Raw genomic sequence first — 15,475 nt, forward strand, 5'->3', positions numbered from 1 at the left:
CGGGATGGTTTGACTAGACCTTATTGTTCAGTTGTTTCAGTCGTGTACAATTTTCTATGATCCCCTCTGGGGTTTTGACAGAGATATTGGAGAGGTTTTTCCATTTCTTTCTCTAGCTCATTAGACAGATGAGGAAACTGAGGCAAATACGGTTAAGTGACTTGCTCAGGGTCAAACCTCCAGGAAGCATCTGAGACCAGATTTGAACTCATGAACATGGGTCTTTCTGATTCCAGAATCAGTGATCTTTGCACTATGGTGCCCTAGCTGCTCCTGACTAGAACTAAGAGTACATAAAAGAATATGAAATTAGAGAAAGGTAAGTGGGAACCAGGACTGAACACGTGTAGCCTATCTTAGTGGGAATAGGGAGGCACTGAAGATTGTTTAATTGGTGGCTAGAGTGTGCCTGATCAGATCTGCAGATTAGGACTTGCTAAGATTCTAGAAGTTGCTCATTTTGGTAGCAAGCATCTGAAGGATGGATTGGAGAGAGAACCTGGAAATAGGGAGACAAATTAGGAGGCTAGGATAAAAGCCCAGGTGAAGAAAAAAAATGTAGAAAATAGATTCTAAAAGTGAAAGAAAATTAGGGACAGCTGTTTCTTCACCTGCATCTCTACTGACATCTAGTATATGGATTTAGGCTATGTGGACATGAGAATCTCCTAATTTGGTGAGCACCTGCCTACCTCAAAAAGCTATTAAGAGCCTTCTTACAATTAGGCTTTAAAAAACCCTTCAAGTTTCTTGAAATATAATAATGGTGCCTACACCAAATACCATGCTGGTATAATTATTTTACTTTATTCAAACTTCTTAGATTTTTTTTCCTGTCAAATACTATTCATACTTCACAGATTATACCTTTTTTATAGAATATACACATATTCGTTTGGGATTTGATCGAATAAAAAGAATTTTTAAAATAGGTGAACCTATTTTCTGAAGTTAGAACACAGCTGGGGTTTTGCATCTTCCACATTTGTGATTGGTGAATGAGGTTTCATCTAGCTGTTTGAACATTTTCTTGTTGATACCGTAAGTTATAAAGGAAATATTGCATAAGTTATGTGTATAACTGGAGAAAAACCTTCAGTGGGATGTTTTCAATGTTCCCATACCTATCCTATCCCTTGGACAGATGGTGGAAGACATTTGGAGGGAGTACAACCTCCCTCACCCACATTCAGAACTAAGTTGGGATGGTAAATAGGGTTGGAGGATAACCCCAAAACATGGTAGATGTGGACCAAGAATGTTGGCCTAGATCAGAGTGGCAGTACCAAGGGGCCATACCAAGGCACAAGGCAGTGGAGAATATCTCAAAATCAAATGGTCAGCCTCTTGCTGACTACTATAGTAGGCAAGGTGAGGGGGTCTGGAACAAGAGAATTGGATTTAATTCTATAGCCCTCCAAAAAAACCTTTCAGCTTAACTCAACAAGCATATATTGTAAGTACTATTGGCTAAGCAGTGTGGTATACCGATTAAAGGGTTGGCTCAAGATCAGGAAGACCCAGGCTCCCTAGTTCTGACGCACTTAGCAGTGTGACTCTGGTCATGTCAACTTTTTTTTCTTTTTTGTTTTTTTACAAGGCAATTGGTTAAGTGACTTGCCCAAGGTCACACAGCTAGGTAATTTTTAAGTGTCTGAGGCTGGATTTAAACTCAGGTCATCCTGACTCCAGGGCCAGTACTCTATCCACTGCACCAGCTAGCTGCCCCCATGTCATCAACTTTTCAGACAACCAAGACTATATGTTGCAGAACAGTACATTGAATATTTTTCCCCAAGTATCCAATATAATGAAATCATAGGTCTGGTCCAATATCTGGTCCAGGGGCTGAAGACCCAAAGGCAAAAATAAAAATAGTTCCTACCCTCAGGGCTTTGCATTCTATGAAAGAGAAACAGCCCATTTCTGAAGAAAAGTAAATTAAAATAATTTTAATGTAATGTAATTTGGGAAATGATCATAAACAAGTGAAGAAGGAAGCAGAGTGTTTATTTTAGATTAATTTTTAAAGTAGGTTCCAAACCTGAGTTCCCGTAATATTCTGCTTGAATGGAACCTTTTTTGGTGGAGTTATTGGCCAACATTTTACTTGTCTGACTAATTTCATTGAAACCTTTTCAACCTTGAAGTAGCCCTTTTTAAATAGACAGTAATACCTCAAGCCTCCATCCTCTACCTAATGCTGTTGGCATTCTCTCTTTAAATATAGAGTATCTATCCACATATGGCATGGAAACTATGCTTCTGAAAATTCCATATGGTTTTACATCTAAAAGTGACAAAAAAAATCACTTTAAAATAACATTGAAACAAATACCCAATTTCTGGTCATTTCCTTAGACAAACTATCTAACAAAACTGATATTCTAGCAAAGGGATTCATGATGTAGATCCTTTTGGAAGTCTAGTAAAACCTAAGAATGTCTCAAAATCATGTTTTTAAATCATTAAAGGAAAGACTAAATTTTAGCTGGTGAAAATAAAAGCACTTTGAAAAAACAAATAAGATGTTACAATGTCTTTGGAAGCAAGCTAAGTTTTGTTTTGTTTTGCTTTGTTTACTAAAAGGCAATTGAAATTCTGATGCTGGATCCAGCAAGTGGTTGAACTATAAGTAATATTTCTCTTCTCTTTTTCCAGGTGATTTCAGCAAATAAGAAGATCCAGCATGATTACTGACCCATGACTCCCAACAGTATGTCAGGTACCTCCCTCTGTCGTGGATATTGATGATTTTCATGTTGTTTGTGAGTTTGTCCATCTTTGAGTGCTCTCAAAAGGAAGTCTTTGGGACTGGAGAAAGGTGCCAATCTGACAGTCTTAGGACCATTATTTCCAAGGCAACAACATTATAGTTAAATCCAATGAAACTTTCCCAACCAGAATGTCCTATCTCCCAGCAGGACAGGCATCCGAAAGTCTCTTATGAGGTTTGAAAATGGTGCCCCAGGCACCATAATAATCAAAGAAGCCTTTGAAATTTCACAGTAATGTGGGCAACTTGCCCTAACACAAAGCAAGTACCTTTAGGTACTGGCAAGTACAATTTTCCACTATTAAAAATATTTCCAAATTAACAAGGAAAGATAACAAAGCATGATGGATAGATGGTTGGCCTGAAGGTCAGGATGACTTGGATTCACATCCTGCCTCTTAAGTATCATACCTGTGTGGCTGTGGGCAAGTCATTTCATCTTGCTATGAGTGAAGTAACTCTCTGATCCTATATATTACACATAAGTTGCCAAACTATACTTAGAGGGAGTTTCCACACCAGGAGTTCTTCACTCTGTAAATGAATTCTCTATACTTCATATGGAGGGAAGGAAGGAAGGAAGGAAGGATGGATGGATGTACATCAAGAAGGAAGGAAGGAAGGAAGGAAGGAAGGAAGGAAGGAAGGAAGGAAGGAAGGAAGGAAGGAAGGAAGGAAGGAAGGAAGGAAAGAAGGAGAAAGGAAAAATGGAGAGAAGAGAGGAAAAGGAGTGGAAAGGAGAAAAGAAACCCTGGTTGCAGAAATTTGTGAACCTTAAGTCACTGCATTCTCTCCCTCCAGTCTCAGGTCTGTCTATATCTGAAGACCTCATCCCTAGAGAAATAGAGGATAATGGAGTTTTCAAGGCTCTATGACAGCTTCTCAACTATGGTTGTCTTTAGATCCTTTATTGTGGACATATGCTCATCAGATGGTTTAGCTCTTTCAGGTCCCTGGAGTCAATTTAAGAAAACATAACTAAATATGGCCTCAATTTATTCTTTAAACCTGATGGCCCCAAAGCATTCATGCATCTTTGTCAAAAGGAACAGATTACTGCTTTACAGTGAAGGATGGTCAAGAGAAGGTAAAAATTAGTTATAAGCACTAATGGCAGATGTTAGAGAAAGTAACTAAATATGGGGTAAGTACCAAATACCCAGAAAGCAGTGTCAATAGAAAGATTTCTCATAGATTTTCCCTAGTAATCTAAAACTGGACCCTGATCTTTTGTGGCCCTGCCAATGTTTTCTCACCATTTGTCCCACACACTATTAAGAGTATGAAAGGAATTCCCTTAAAATATAAGCTCTTTGAATGGATTGGCTTAAAGAGCCATCAGGAAGACCTGGAGATGAGTTTTTTATTGGACTGGTCCATCTATTGCCAGGCAATTTTCTTGAAAAGTCACCAGGTTACCATGGGCTGGACTTTGTATTGAGCGGCCCAGTCAGTCACTTGAGCAGTAAGCATTTATTAAGAACCTTCACTATGGACTACAATGGACCAAGTACTAGGAATATTAAGAGTGAAAAGTTATCCTCTACCCTCTTAGAGCTCACAGTCACTCAGAATGTGAAAAAAGCCTTCAGGGCAGAAATCATTTGGATTATTCTTTCCTTTATATCCCCAATACCTTTCACAATGAACCTAGAGGACGCTTTCAAAATACTTGTTGGGGGCAGCTAGGTGGCATAGTGGAGAGAGCACCAACCCTGGAGTCAGGAGGACCTGAGTTCAAATTTGACTTCAGCCACTTAATACTTAGTTGTTTAACCTTGGGCAAGTTAGCTAACCCCATTGCCTTGCAAAAATAAATTTAAAAAACTTGTTGAATTGAATTAACATACGCAGCTTCTGTGGCAACATATTTTTAACATAGACAATACTTAATAAATGAGTTGAATTGGATTGCATTGGGTTGGGTTGGGTTGAGATGAGATGACAGGGAGAGCTAGCCCAGTGTCCTGCAATTATGGATGCTTCATAATGTTGGACTGGATGAATTGAATTGAATGAATGCTAAGGTCCTGATCCCAATGATAACTGTTCAGAAGGGCCTGGTCATGGTACCTTAACCAAGGGATATTCCTCTCCACTTACCAGGGAACCAAGGCAGGGACCCAGGACCTTCCTTCAGACACTATTACAGTATATGGTAGGGCATGGGTGAGAAAGTAGCAAAGACCTTTGGGGAGTTCAGAAGCATCAGTTTCCTAATATCAAAATAGCTTATCCATGGCTGAATCTTCTCTAGCCCAGACTTTCAAAACTCCTTTCACTGACTCTGAAGAGAGAAGTGAAAACAGAACTGTGGCTTCCTCTCAGTTGATTATTTTAGATAATTCATTTTAATGTTCATTTGTACATTTTCTTTTCCCTGACAAATCTTAGGTGCAAGTTGTTTCTTTGTTACCTTTAACTTAAAAAGAAAAAAAGGGGCTTTCTTTTTGCTAATTCAAAAGGATCCAGACATCATCTGCCCTCAGTTATATCAATTGCCAGATATGCTAATTCACCTGGATTCTAGATTTTAAGCAGCCCATGAGCCCTGGTCAGGGACTCATATGTTTGTGTTCTTCATTTCTGAAGAAAACCATGACATCAGGAAAGTGATGCCCTGACAAGAACATAAATGGGATTTGAGTGGAGGGGAGCTGTGCTCAGTCCCCAGCCTCACTTTCTCCTCTAGAATCATCAGGGTCCAATGGCCAGATATGGATCAGGATGACTGGAGATGACCCTGGATCTGAGGCAATCAGGATTAAGTGACTTGCCCAAGGTCACACAGCTAGTAAGTGTCAGAGACTAGATTCAAACTTCTGTCCTCCTGATTCCAAGGCCAGTGCATCAGAATAGCTCCTATAGAAAGAATTATTCCTTCTTCTTACACATGTGCACACACACACACACACACACACACATACACACATACATGAAATTCTCTCTTTCCTCCCCTCCACTCTCACTTTCCTCTCCCCCTTCACATGCTCTCTCTCTCTCTGTCTGTGTGTGTGTGTCTTACACACACACACACACACACACACACACACAATTTAGGTAATTGCTTTTCTCTTTAGGAGCTCTTTCTTGGTGCCCATCTTTTCCCAATTTCCCCTGAATATAATGGGGAGGGGCAAAAGAGTACTTCAAAAGGAATGACCATTACAGCATATCCAACCAGTGGGATTCCTTTCTGTGTATGTGTTGGACTAGAGAGTCATTGAGTTCCCTTGCTATCTTAGGTTCTATGATTCTGATCGTCCAGTCTTTGTTGGAGTCATCTAGGGAAGAGGCACTCCATTTCATCTTCAGGAAGATAAATCTTCTTTTTATGCCTCTGATTATTAGGAAGTTTTTCCAGATGCCAAACCTAAATGATTTGGAGCTTCAACCATTTAGGCAGCAATGAGACCCTATAGGCATAAGATATGGTTCTAGGCATTTCTCTTCTGGTTGGTTTTGCTTAACTCTTTTGTTACAAAGGAACCATCCCTCAATGGTCAGGAAGGCAGAGAGAAAAAGTCATTTTAAATAACTGACATCTGGGGCGGCTAGGTGGCACAGTGAATAGAGCACCAGCCCTGGAATCAGGAGTACCTGAGTTCAAATCTGTCCTCAGACACTTAATAATTACTTAGCTGTGTGGCCTTGGGCAAGCCACTCAACCCCGGTATCAGATAACCATTAAAAAATTGAAATGCTAGGGCAAAAATAGTGTTATTTGCCAAAGGTCAAGCCCCCTAACTGGTCCTACAGAAAACTCAGCATTGCTGGTGAATGTTGGAAAGTCAGAAGTTATGGGTGAAAAACATTTGGATGATGAAGAAGAGATTATTGGAATTGTGTCATTTAAATGCCATTGGTAAATAACTACAAATACTCAGTTCTTTTTAACTTTCAGCTCAAATAGGTGTGCGAACTTCATTGGGCTCTTTCTCAGATTGTTCTCCTCAGAGTGACCTCCAAAATCTCAAAGTTAGAAGGATCCCCTCCTCCAAAGAAATTCAGTCCAATCCCCACCCAGTGCTTAGTGCAGCAGCACAGCACATCACTGATACTAGATAAATGCTTGTGTCTATACTGTCTGAAAAAAAAATCCCCTTCTGTGCCATGCCTCAAGGTGGACCCTTTTCCTTCTGGATAATTTCAAGCCATTGGGAAGCTTTTTGCCCCTAAAATCAACCCACTTCTTTACAAAATTTATCCAGCAGTCCTAATTCTTTCCTTTAGGGCCAAGGAGAGTCAACTTAAGCCTTCTCCAAGAGGGTGGCCTTCACCTACTTAAAAGAAGTGCTCAAAGATAGCCTCCCCATTGGCTCCTCCTCTCTAATTAAACATTGTCCGTTCCTTCAAGTCTGCTTCACATGGCCCTTGACTGTGTTTGTTGGTTTTGTTAGGTACTCTTCAGCTTATCAAACTCCCAAAATATGTTTCCAAGAACTAAACACTAAACTCGAGATGTGCTTTAAAAAAGAACAGGAAAGTTGAATGCAATGTAGCTAGAATCATACTTTAAAACCCTTTCCCTCATACTCTCATCTTTTCTTTTCTTTTTTTCTTTTTGAAAAAGAGGAGAGAATAATACAAAGAAATGTCAGCCACTTCCCCCACCCTTTTTTTCCATCTTTAGAGCATTTTTTTTAAAAATTGAAGCAATAAATTGCAATTGCAATATGGAACAAGCCACTCAGACTCAAAGGAAGGTATCATTTTGAAAACTACCTTATGGAATTCAATCTTTTCTTCTCTGCCATGTTGAATTTTTTTTCCATATCAGTCAGGTGACTGTGACAAAGAAGAAAAGTCAAGGCTAATTTCACTTTGATTGCATCCCACTGTTCTCTGGAATACTCAGTACTTTTGGTGTTCAGGATGTGAAAGAGAAAAGACAACAGGTCAATACTGTGGAATATAAAAATGAATAATCAGAGGGGGAACTCTATTGACTTTCTTTTGCCAAAGTAGAAAGACCAAGCGGTGGTTCTAATCACGAGTATTTTTAAGAAATCAATTTCATTTTTTCCAGTATGGCATGGTAAGGCAATGGTGCTTTCAGATCCCTCATTTCCCCCAATGACAAATGTTAATAAATCATCTGGGTGAATGGAATTCTCCATCAATGAATCACTCAAAGTGACATTGGTCACATGTGAACATTATTTCTTAGAGAAGAGCATTCTGAAATGGTAACTTTTCTTCCAAAAATGAAACTTCTCTATCCCTGGTGGAAAGAAAGCAGCCTATAAAAATCTGAATCATCATATCTTTCTGATCAATCAGGATAGATCCCAGAGCCTCCACCACCCCACCCCACCTCCAACATGGATTTCAAAACTCTGATTCACAGCTCAGGAAGCAGGGCATCTCACATCTCCAAAGCGCAGTTCCAAATAACAGGAAATCCAGCTTCCTACTCATTGAGGAAAAGGTTTTACCTGCTCTGTAGTGTATAGACCAAAACTATTTTAGCTCTTTTATGATTTAGACTCCCAGCCAGCTAACTAAAGAACCCCCTTAAGCATTTTAAAGTTTGCCTCTGAACTATTTTCCCCCTATTGTCACTAGAAGTGTCTCTGACAAAACTCTTATTTGAGTTATGGTTCAAAAATTCAAATTTTAATCATATATTTTTGTCAGAAACCTGAATTTCTTTCATGCAGCCCAGGAACTTTATTGAGCAAAAATGCAAAGGCAAAGGATGGACCTGTGATGGAGGACTTCTTTTCACTTCCCATGATGCCCCTTGATGGCTATGCAAATCAACTCAGGAGAAGGCACGAAAAGGAGCAGGTGGAGCTAGTCAATGGAGATGGTCACCTTTCCCCTATTTCCTATCAGAATCCCAGCTGCTCTACTCCCTACATTATTATGACTATTTCATGGGAATCTTTAGCCATTACTTTGTCTTCCACATTCTCATGATGAGCCTCCCAGAATTTAGCTAGCTGAGTCTTCAGACAGACCAAAACATTGCTGAAACCATATTAATGAATCCTATGACAAAACTATTCCTGAAAGAAGAATACTACAGGCTAAATATTAAATTCTTATTCTCAATGATTTTATAGGGGGAGAAAAACTAATGAAAATTTCAGTGATGATATAATAACATATATAAGTAAGACTTCCTACTGATCTCCTAGTAGAAATTCCATGAAGACAGGGACAATTGTACCTTTATCTTTGGGTAAACAAAGATTTACTTCTGGTCCCACTCTCTGAAGGCCAGTATATTGAGGTGGCTGTGGAAATGGCACATTTATTTGTTCTGCCATTGACTAGGTCCCCCACCAATTGTATTCCCACTATTTTAGGGACCCAATGAAGTATCCCTACTTCTGCTTAACCACTTAAGAGTCAGATTGACTTTTACAAAGTCAATATTTAATTACTTTATTGATATAGCAAAACTTCAGAAATATTTTCCCCAGTATTTCAGTGGAAAGCCATCACCTTGCCCTCACACCAACCCAGTTTCTGGGATAAGAGGAATTCGTTTCATACCTTACCTCAGTTTTTTACATACCTCCCAAGCACCAAGCCCAAAGCCCCACTGGGCTAATGTCCAGGACTCTGGCTTCTCAAGTCATCTCTGCTTAACTACCTACAATATACAACTGATTCCTGGCTCTAAAGATTTCCATGATGCTCCCTGCACCAAGATCCAATAAAAGGACAAAGCCTCAAGTCCATTTCTAGGAGTCAAAGGGTCTAAGGAGAGATGGTCTCAGGCCCTCCAATTGTAAAGAGAGGAGGTGCCAGCAAGGGACAACCTGTCCCAGTCAAGTTGTTTTAAAGATGCAGCCAGTAATGGCTACATGGCCAACACAAAGGAGATGTTCCCAAGCACAAGGTGGACCATCATAGAATGTCCATTCATATGTCACTTCTCCTATTTCTTAGCTAAACCTCTCAAGTGCCTGCCTAGCATAGTTCCCTGAAAATAGGTAATGAAGGGGTTTTTTGAGCTCAAAGTTTGTGTGTGTGTGTGTGTGTGTGTATACATATATATATATATGTATATATATACATATATATATATATTTACCTCAATTGAACCTTACAACATATGATAGAGGAAGATACTACAGGTCTCTTCACATCCAGTGTTCTTTCCTCTGAAGTTTGTTATTTGTACTTGAAGACCATGAAATCATGAAGGTGATGCCATGTCATGCATAGGAACTGGATTTGAGAGGGGGGGGTGCTGTGCCTCACTTTCTTCTCTGGAGCCATCTAGTTCAGTAACTAGGTATGAATCAGGATGATTGGAGATGGCCCTGGGATGAGAAGAGTAGAGCTTAAGTGACTTGCCCAGGGTTACTCAGCTAGTAAGGGTCAAGTATCTGAAGGCAGATTTGAATTCAGGTCCTCCTAACTCCAGGACTGGTGCTCTAACCATTGTACAACCCACAGTTCCTCTTTGCTCTATATTCTTGCCAGTTTTTGAGAACATCCAAATTCTGTTTTCTGTGATCAATTTTTACAGTTTTCTGTGCATTTCCTTTTTAATTTGTTGTATGTGCATAGAACCTTTCTATAGCCTTGGGCTATTTTCATAGATTATTGTTAATTCTCTTGGATCTGATGATTTGTTTAATGCAAGAAGTTAATGTCCATTATTGTCATCCTTCTTCAAAGGCTCCCAAAACTCCCCTCCATTTTTCTTTTCTAAACTGGGACAGCCCTCTTTGGCCACTCCTCCCTACAACCATAAGAATCAGTTTACTGAGATGTTTACTACCCTCAAACCTTCCCACTTGCAAAACAATAATTTTATTTACTGTCTAATTAGTGGACATCCAACTGTTTTATTGCATATGTGGACAATGTTTTGCTTCTACAACAAGCCCATAATTGATGTTTGCTTCACAAATCTCAACTTTGACATTTGCTAGTCATGTGACTGGGCAAGTCACAACTTCTTAAACCTTAGTTTCTCATTGGTACAGTGGAGACAAGAAGGTCTAGAGCACCCACCTCATGGGCATGCTATGAGACCCAAGGGAGACAATCCATGTGAAAAGTTTTATGAACTTTCAAGTTCTCTATTGCAATCATCTTTATTTTTATGCTCACCTTACATTCTACAGAGTTCCCATCAAGATGGTCAGGATAGAAGACAGAGTGCTATTGTCATTCCTTTCTGTTTAATGTTCGATGGGCTCTTGTCCAGATGGTTGAAATAACTGCATTGAGTGAAGGTATTGAAATAAGTTGGTCTCTTCTCACTTCCCCTATCCTAGCTCTGTTCCATTATGAGAATATGACCACATTAAAGTACAAATTTTTCTTGGTTTTCTTGGTTATGGATAACCAAGTTATCTCACTTAATGACATAGTAGGTGCTTAAGAAATACTTTTTCTATCTACCTATATATGTATCTATGTCTATCTCTATGTCTATATCTCTGTTTATCTGTATGTATTTGTGTCTTTTTCTCTCCCTATAGCTACCTTTATTTCTATCCATATCTGTTTATCTATTTACCTATCTTTATCTATTTTTATCTCTATCCTGTCTATCTCTATGATTATCTGTTATTTTCTATATCTTTCTCCATTTATCTAACTTTATCTCTATCTATATCTACCTGCCTATTTCTATCTAGTTATTTCTCTATCTCATTCTATCTCAATCTCTATGTTTTGGTATCTTTAATTCTATTTATCTATATCTAATCTCTTGTCTGTTTTCTGTTTGTCTGTTCATCTATCTATTTGTCTGTCTATCTTTGTCTCTCAATCTTCATTTCTTTCTATGTAGGCTTATCAAAAACATTCTTGGGGAAATTCATCTATCAGACAGGATGATGAAAATGATATGAACTTCATCTTGGTCCCATCTGGTTTTAATTTTCTCTGTTAAATCTGATAGTTAATCTACATCATTAGGAAAGTTAGTTCTTGTAGTAATGGTAGTCGTCATCATCATCATTGTAGGTGTGTGATCATCCATCATTCAACTCTTGTTTTCAGTGGGATTCATATTTCAATGATCCTGGAACATTTATGTTCTGCATCCTCTAGCCTGGAAGGACAATATGCTTCTTTTTTGTAACTAAATACAAATCCTGGGCTATGGAAGCAATGATGATGGGTTTATCTTATAAATTCCAGAATGAATAACAAAGAGGGAATATAATCATTCAGCTGTCAAGATATAGACACCACTAGAATAAGTAAAGTGTTCACATTGCTTGAAATGAAATTTAGAGCATGTGTGAATTTGAGAAAACACATTTCATTTACAAGGATTTAATAGCATAACAATTTGGATTACAAATAACTGGTTTGTTCAGCACCAACCATAGTAACACATGCAGAAAAGACATAGCTGGGGGCCCTCTTCAAAATAAAGTGCCTGTATGGTCAGCCTAGCTGACCCTGTCCTCATGAGGTTTGTGAACAGGGATTTTCCAACAAAGTCATTGGCTAACAGGATTGACAAGGAAAGATTTCCAGCTCACGAAGAAGGCAGCCAGGCTGAGCTCCACCCATGACCAGATCCCTCATACATACAGAGCAGACTTTTCCAAATGAGTTTCCAATAGAATTCATTGGGACCTGGTCAGATCATCGAAAGGCTTGAGTTTTCCTCTGAGTTGGGTCTAGATTGAATGGAAAAATCTGCTGCCTGAACCCTCACATCCCTTTCACTTGTTTGAAGAATCCTTTAATGAGTATCCATTGGCTTATTTTATACAAATAACTCTTAATCTTTCTCTTCACCTGGGAACTTCCCCTCCCTGATGGTGCCCAAGAATGAAAGCCCTCCTGGAGAAGATCTAGTGAATAATTTGGGGAGATGGCCTAGGACAGGGTAGCCCAAGTAGGGTCTGCTTCCTTTGGCATTGACATTTCCTGGCACATTGGTAAGTCATTGTCATATGTTTCTAAGCTTTGAAGTTAAAGAAATTACCCTCAATCTTACCTCTCTAATTAATCTTGTGTTGACTTGGCTAGCTTTGGATAACATGATGTGCAAGTTGGTATTCTACAACTGCCACATTAATTTGGATGTGACAAACCTGAATCTGAGGCCACCTGAATTTTTTCAAAGAGAAGTGTGTGTGTGTGTGTGTGTGTGTGTGTGTGTGTGTGTGTGTGTGTGTGTGTGTGATGTGTGTGTGTGTGTGTGTGTGTGTAAGAAAAATACTATATCATATCAAGCAGCATAATACAATTTAAAGGTTTCCCACCTCTGATATCACCTTAGGCAAATTTTTTCATCTCTCTAGAGGTTAAGGAATGAGATCCCCCATCTATAGAAGGAAAGGATAAAACTCAGAGTCATTTTAGTTTTAAAGCTAATCTCCTTGATCCAATGTGTTGGTTTCCTTTTTGGGTTCTAGTCATGTCATCATCACTGTGACCTTCTGTTATAGAATTTTACATATCTAAGAGTCAGTTTTCCTCATCTGGAAAGTGAGGAGTTTTGACTAGATGACTCACTAAGATGCCACTGTGTTTGAAATTTGTGATAAAAGTGAAGAATCGTGAGTGTTCAAAGCACCTTGGCAGGCCAGAGGAAGACAAATAACATGCCTCCCTGGTATCAAAGAGTTTACAGTCTAGTATGTTTGTTTTTCTGTCTCCTGCCCCAAACTATTGACTCTACATTGTAAGACATTGTCCTAGCTAGACATTTGTTTGGCTTAATAAACCTCCAAAAGCGATCAGACAAGCTAGAAAAGTTAAGGCGTCTGACCAGTCATTAATATCTTAGTGTCAGTTAATTTGATTCAATTGTTTTCCTCCTAACAGCTAAAAAAAGTCAGTTATAGACAAGTTAGAGGTTTGGGGAGAGTAACCCTAAGGCATTGTCTGGCCAAAGGACAGCATGAGGACAGGAGCTTTTGGTGGAAGAAAGGAAATAAGTTACAGAAAGGAAGAAAAGACCTTGCCTAAGACAAATTTTCATATGAATTTAGAATTTTGCCTAGGAATAACCTTCATAAATCTTGAAATTATGAATTGGGACTTGGAAGTAAACTAAGATCATAGCATCAAAGCCATCATTTTAATAGTGAGGAAGGTAAACTGAGTATTAGAAATTCCAACAGATAGCAATGGAAGAGCCAAGATTCCAAATTGCTTCTCTGATTCCTAGGTCCTTTGTACATGACCCTGAGGCCTCTCTTACCAGTCCCATGTGTTTTAAGATATATTCAAAATAAATAATCTAGAAAACAGTCTATTTTGTAGTAAATGTCTACAACCCTCTTGGACCACAAGATTCGAGGCAGCTGACCTTGGTGGTCTCCTTCCTTCCAGAGTCTCCTTTCTATCTGCCCTATACCTGACTCCAGCCCCTACCACTAGGCATGGAGGGAAGTAAGGTGGCATCATGGATAGACTAAGATTTAGCAGGAGAATCCAAGTTAAAATCCTGCTACTAACTCATGCTAGTTTATGACTATGAACAAGGTCTTTTACCTCTTTCTACTTCTGTTTCCTCATCTACAAAATGGTAATAAGAATGTTGGACATTAAAGCACCTTCCAGAGGTTATCTTATCCAAGCTTTACAACAAATCTATGAGATGATATGCCAGACTGTCCCAAAAGTCTGAATGCTATTTGAAGTTTTGGGGACTTTGGGGTCACATTCTATTATGCTCATGTTATAGAATAAGAAATAACCTTGAAGGGTTCAGATAATCTGACCCAGCTACATGGTGCCAAATTCAGATTTTTCTGACCCAAATCCCACATTCTATCGACTATGCCTATCTCACATAGTTGTTCTGGAGCTCAAATGATATAATCATGTATATAAACAAGTTTTGCAAACTTTAAAAACCCCAACAGAAGTCCAATCTTAGAGTCCAGTCTTTGTGTCCAAATTCCACTTCTGGTACATATTATCTGAGTAATCTAGGCAAGGGAATTAACTTCTCAGTGCAACAGTCTCTTAGACTATGAAGTATGGAAGAGCTGCTAAGACAATTAGGGTAGCTAGGCAGTGCAGTGGATAGAGCACTGGTCCTGGAGAATCTGAGTTCAAATCTGGTTTCAGAAACTTGATACTTGCCAGCTGTGTGGCCTTGGATAAATCACTTTATTGCCTTGCAAAAACCAAAATTAAAAAAAAATATCTGTGGAAGGAGATTTCATATCAGGAATTCCCCAACTTCCAAAACAAATTTAATCAAAGTACATAAAACAAAGGAATAAGTGATAATAGTTTACAGTATATCATCCTGTTGCTCAAATTGCTCCCAGAATTTGAGGGTGAAGTTAAGACAGACAGCTTTATTTTTAGATGTTAATGTCCATTTTTTTTGGTGTGGGTTCATAGCACCCTCCAACCCACAAACTGTTGCTGATATTCATTACAATAGCCATGACGTAGCTCAGAGCATGATATAGGAGGAATGGTTATTTTTCAGCTTTTGTTTTTCTTTGGAAAAAAATCACCTTCCATTCAGTCTAAAACTGTCTCGCTTTAAGATAAAGGATCAGGTCCCCTCTACCACCAAAAGAAACTGCCTTAAGGTCCATGATGGACATGGTCACTGGCTAAAGGATACTCACCATAACCAAGATGATAACAGCACAAAAATGTATCATTCATTTGTTTTAGATTTAACCATGGGAAGATAATTTCATTTTTCTTGTATCTGAAAATACTTGGATTTTTTTTTAGTAATTGTTTAATTCTAACCCTCACCCCCCATGCTGGTTCAGGTCC

General features: G+C 38.8%; 1 protein-coding gene across 12 annotated transcripts in view; it reads left to right on the top strand.

The window, feature by feature from the left end:
• THRB (thyroid hormone receptor beta) overlaps positions 1–15,475 on the top strand; it is a 425,807-nt gene that overhangs the window by 308,134 nt on the left and 102,198 nt on the right. For all 12 annotated transcript variants that reach the window (XM_074195699.1, XM_074195692.1, XM_074195696.1 and 9 more), the window contains one exon: positions 2,662–2,725. In XM_074195699.1, coding sequence (XP_074051800.1) covers positions 2,704–2,725 — 22 coding nt within the window. In that variant the 5' untranslated portion in view covers positions 2,662–2,703. The remainder of the gene's footprint in view (positions 1–2,661; positions 2,726–15,475) is intronic.

Source organism: Macrotis lagotis, chromosome 7 (genome assembly GCF_037893015.1).
Source record: "Macrotis lagotis isolate mMagLag1 chromosome 7, bilby.v1.9.chrom.fasta, whole genome shotgun sequence".
NCBI classification, from domain to species: domain Eukaryota; kingdom Metazoa; phylum Chordata; class Mammalia; order Peramelemorphia; family Peramelidae; genus Macrotis; species Macrotis lagotis.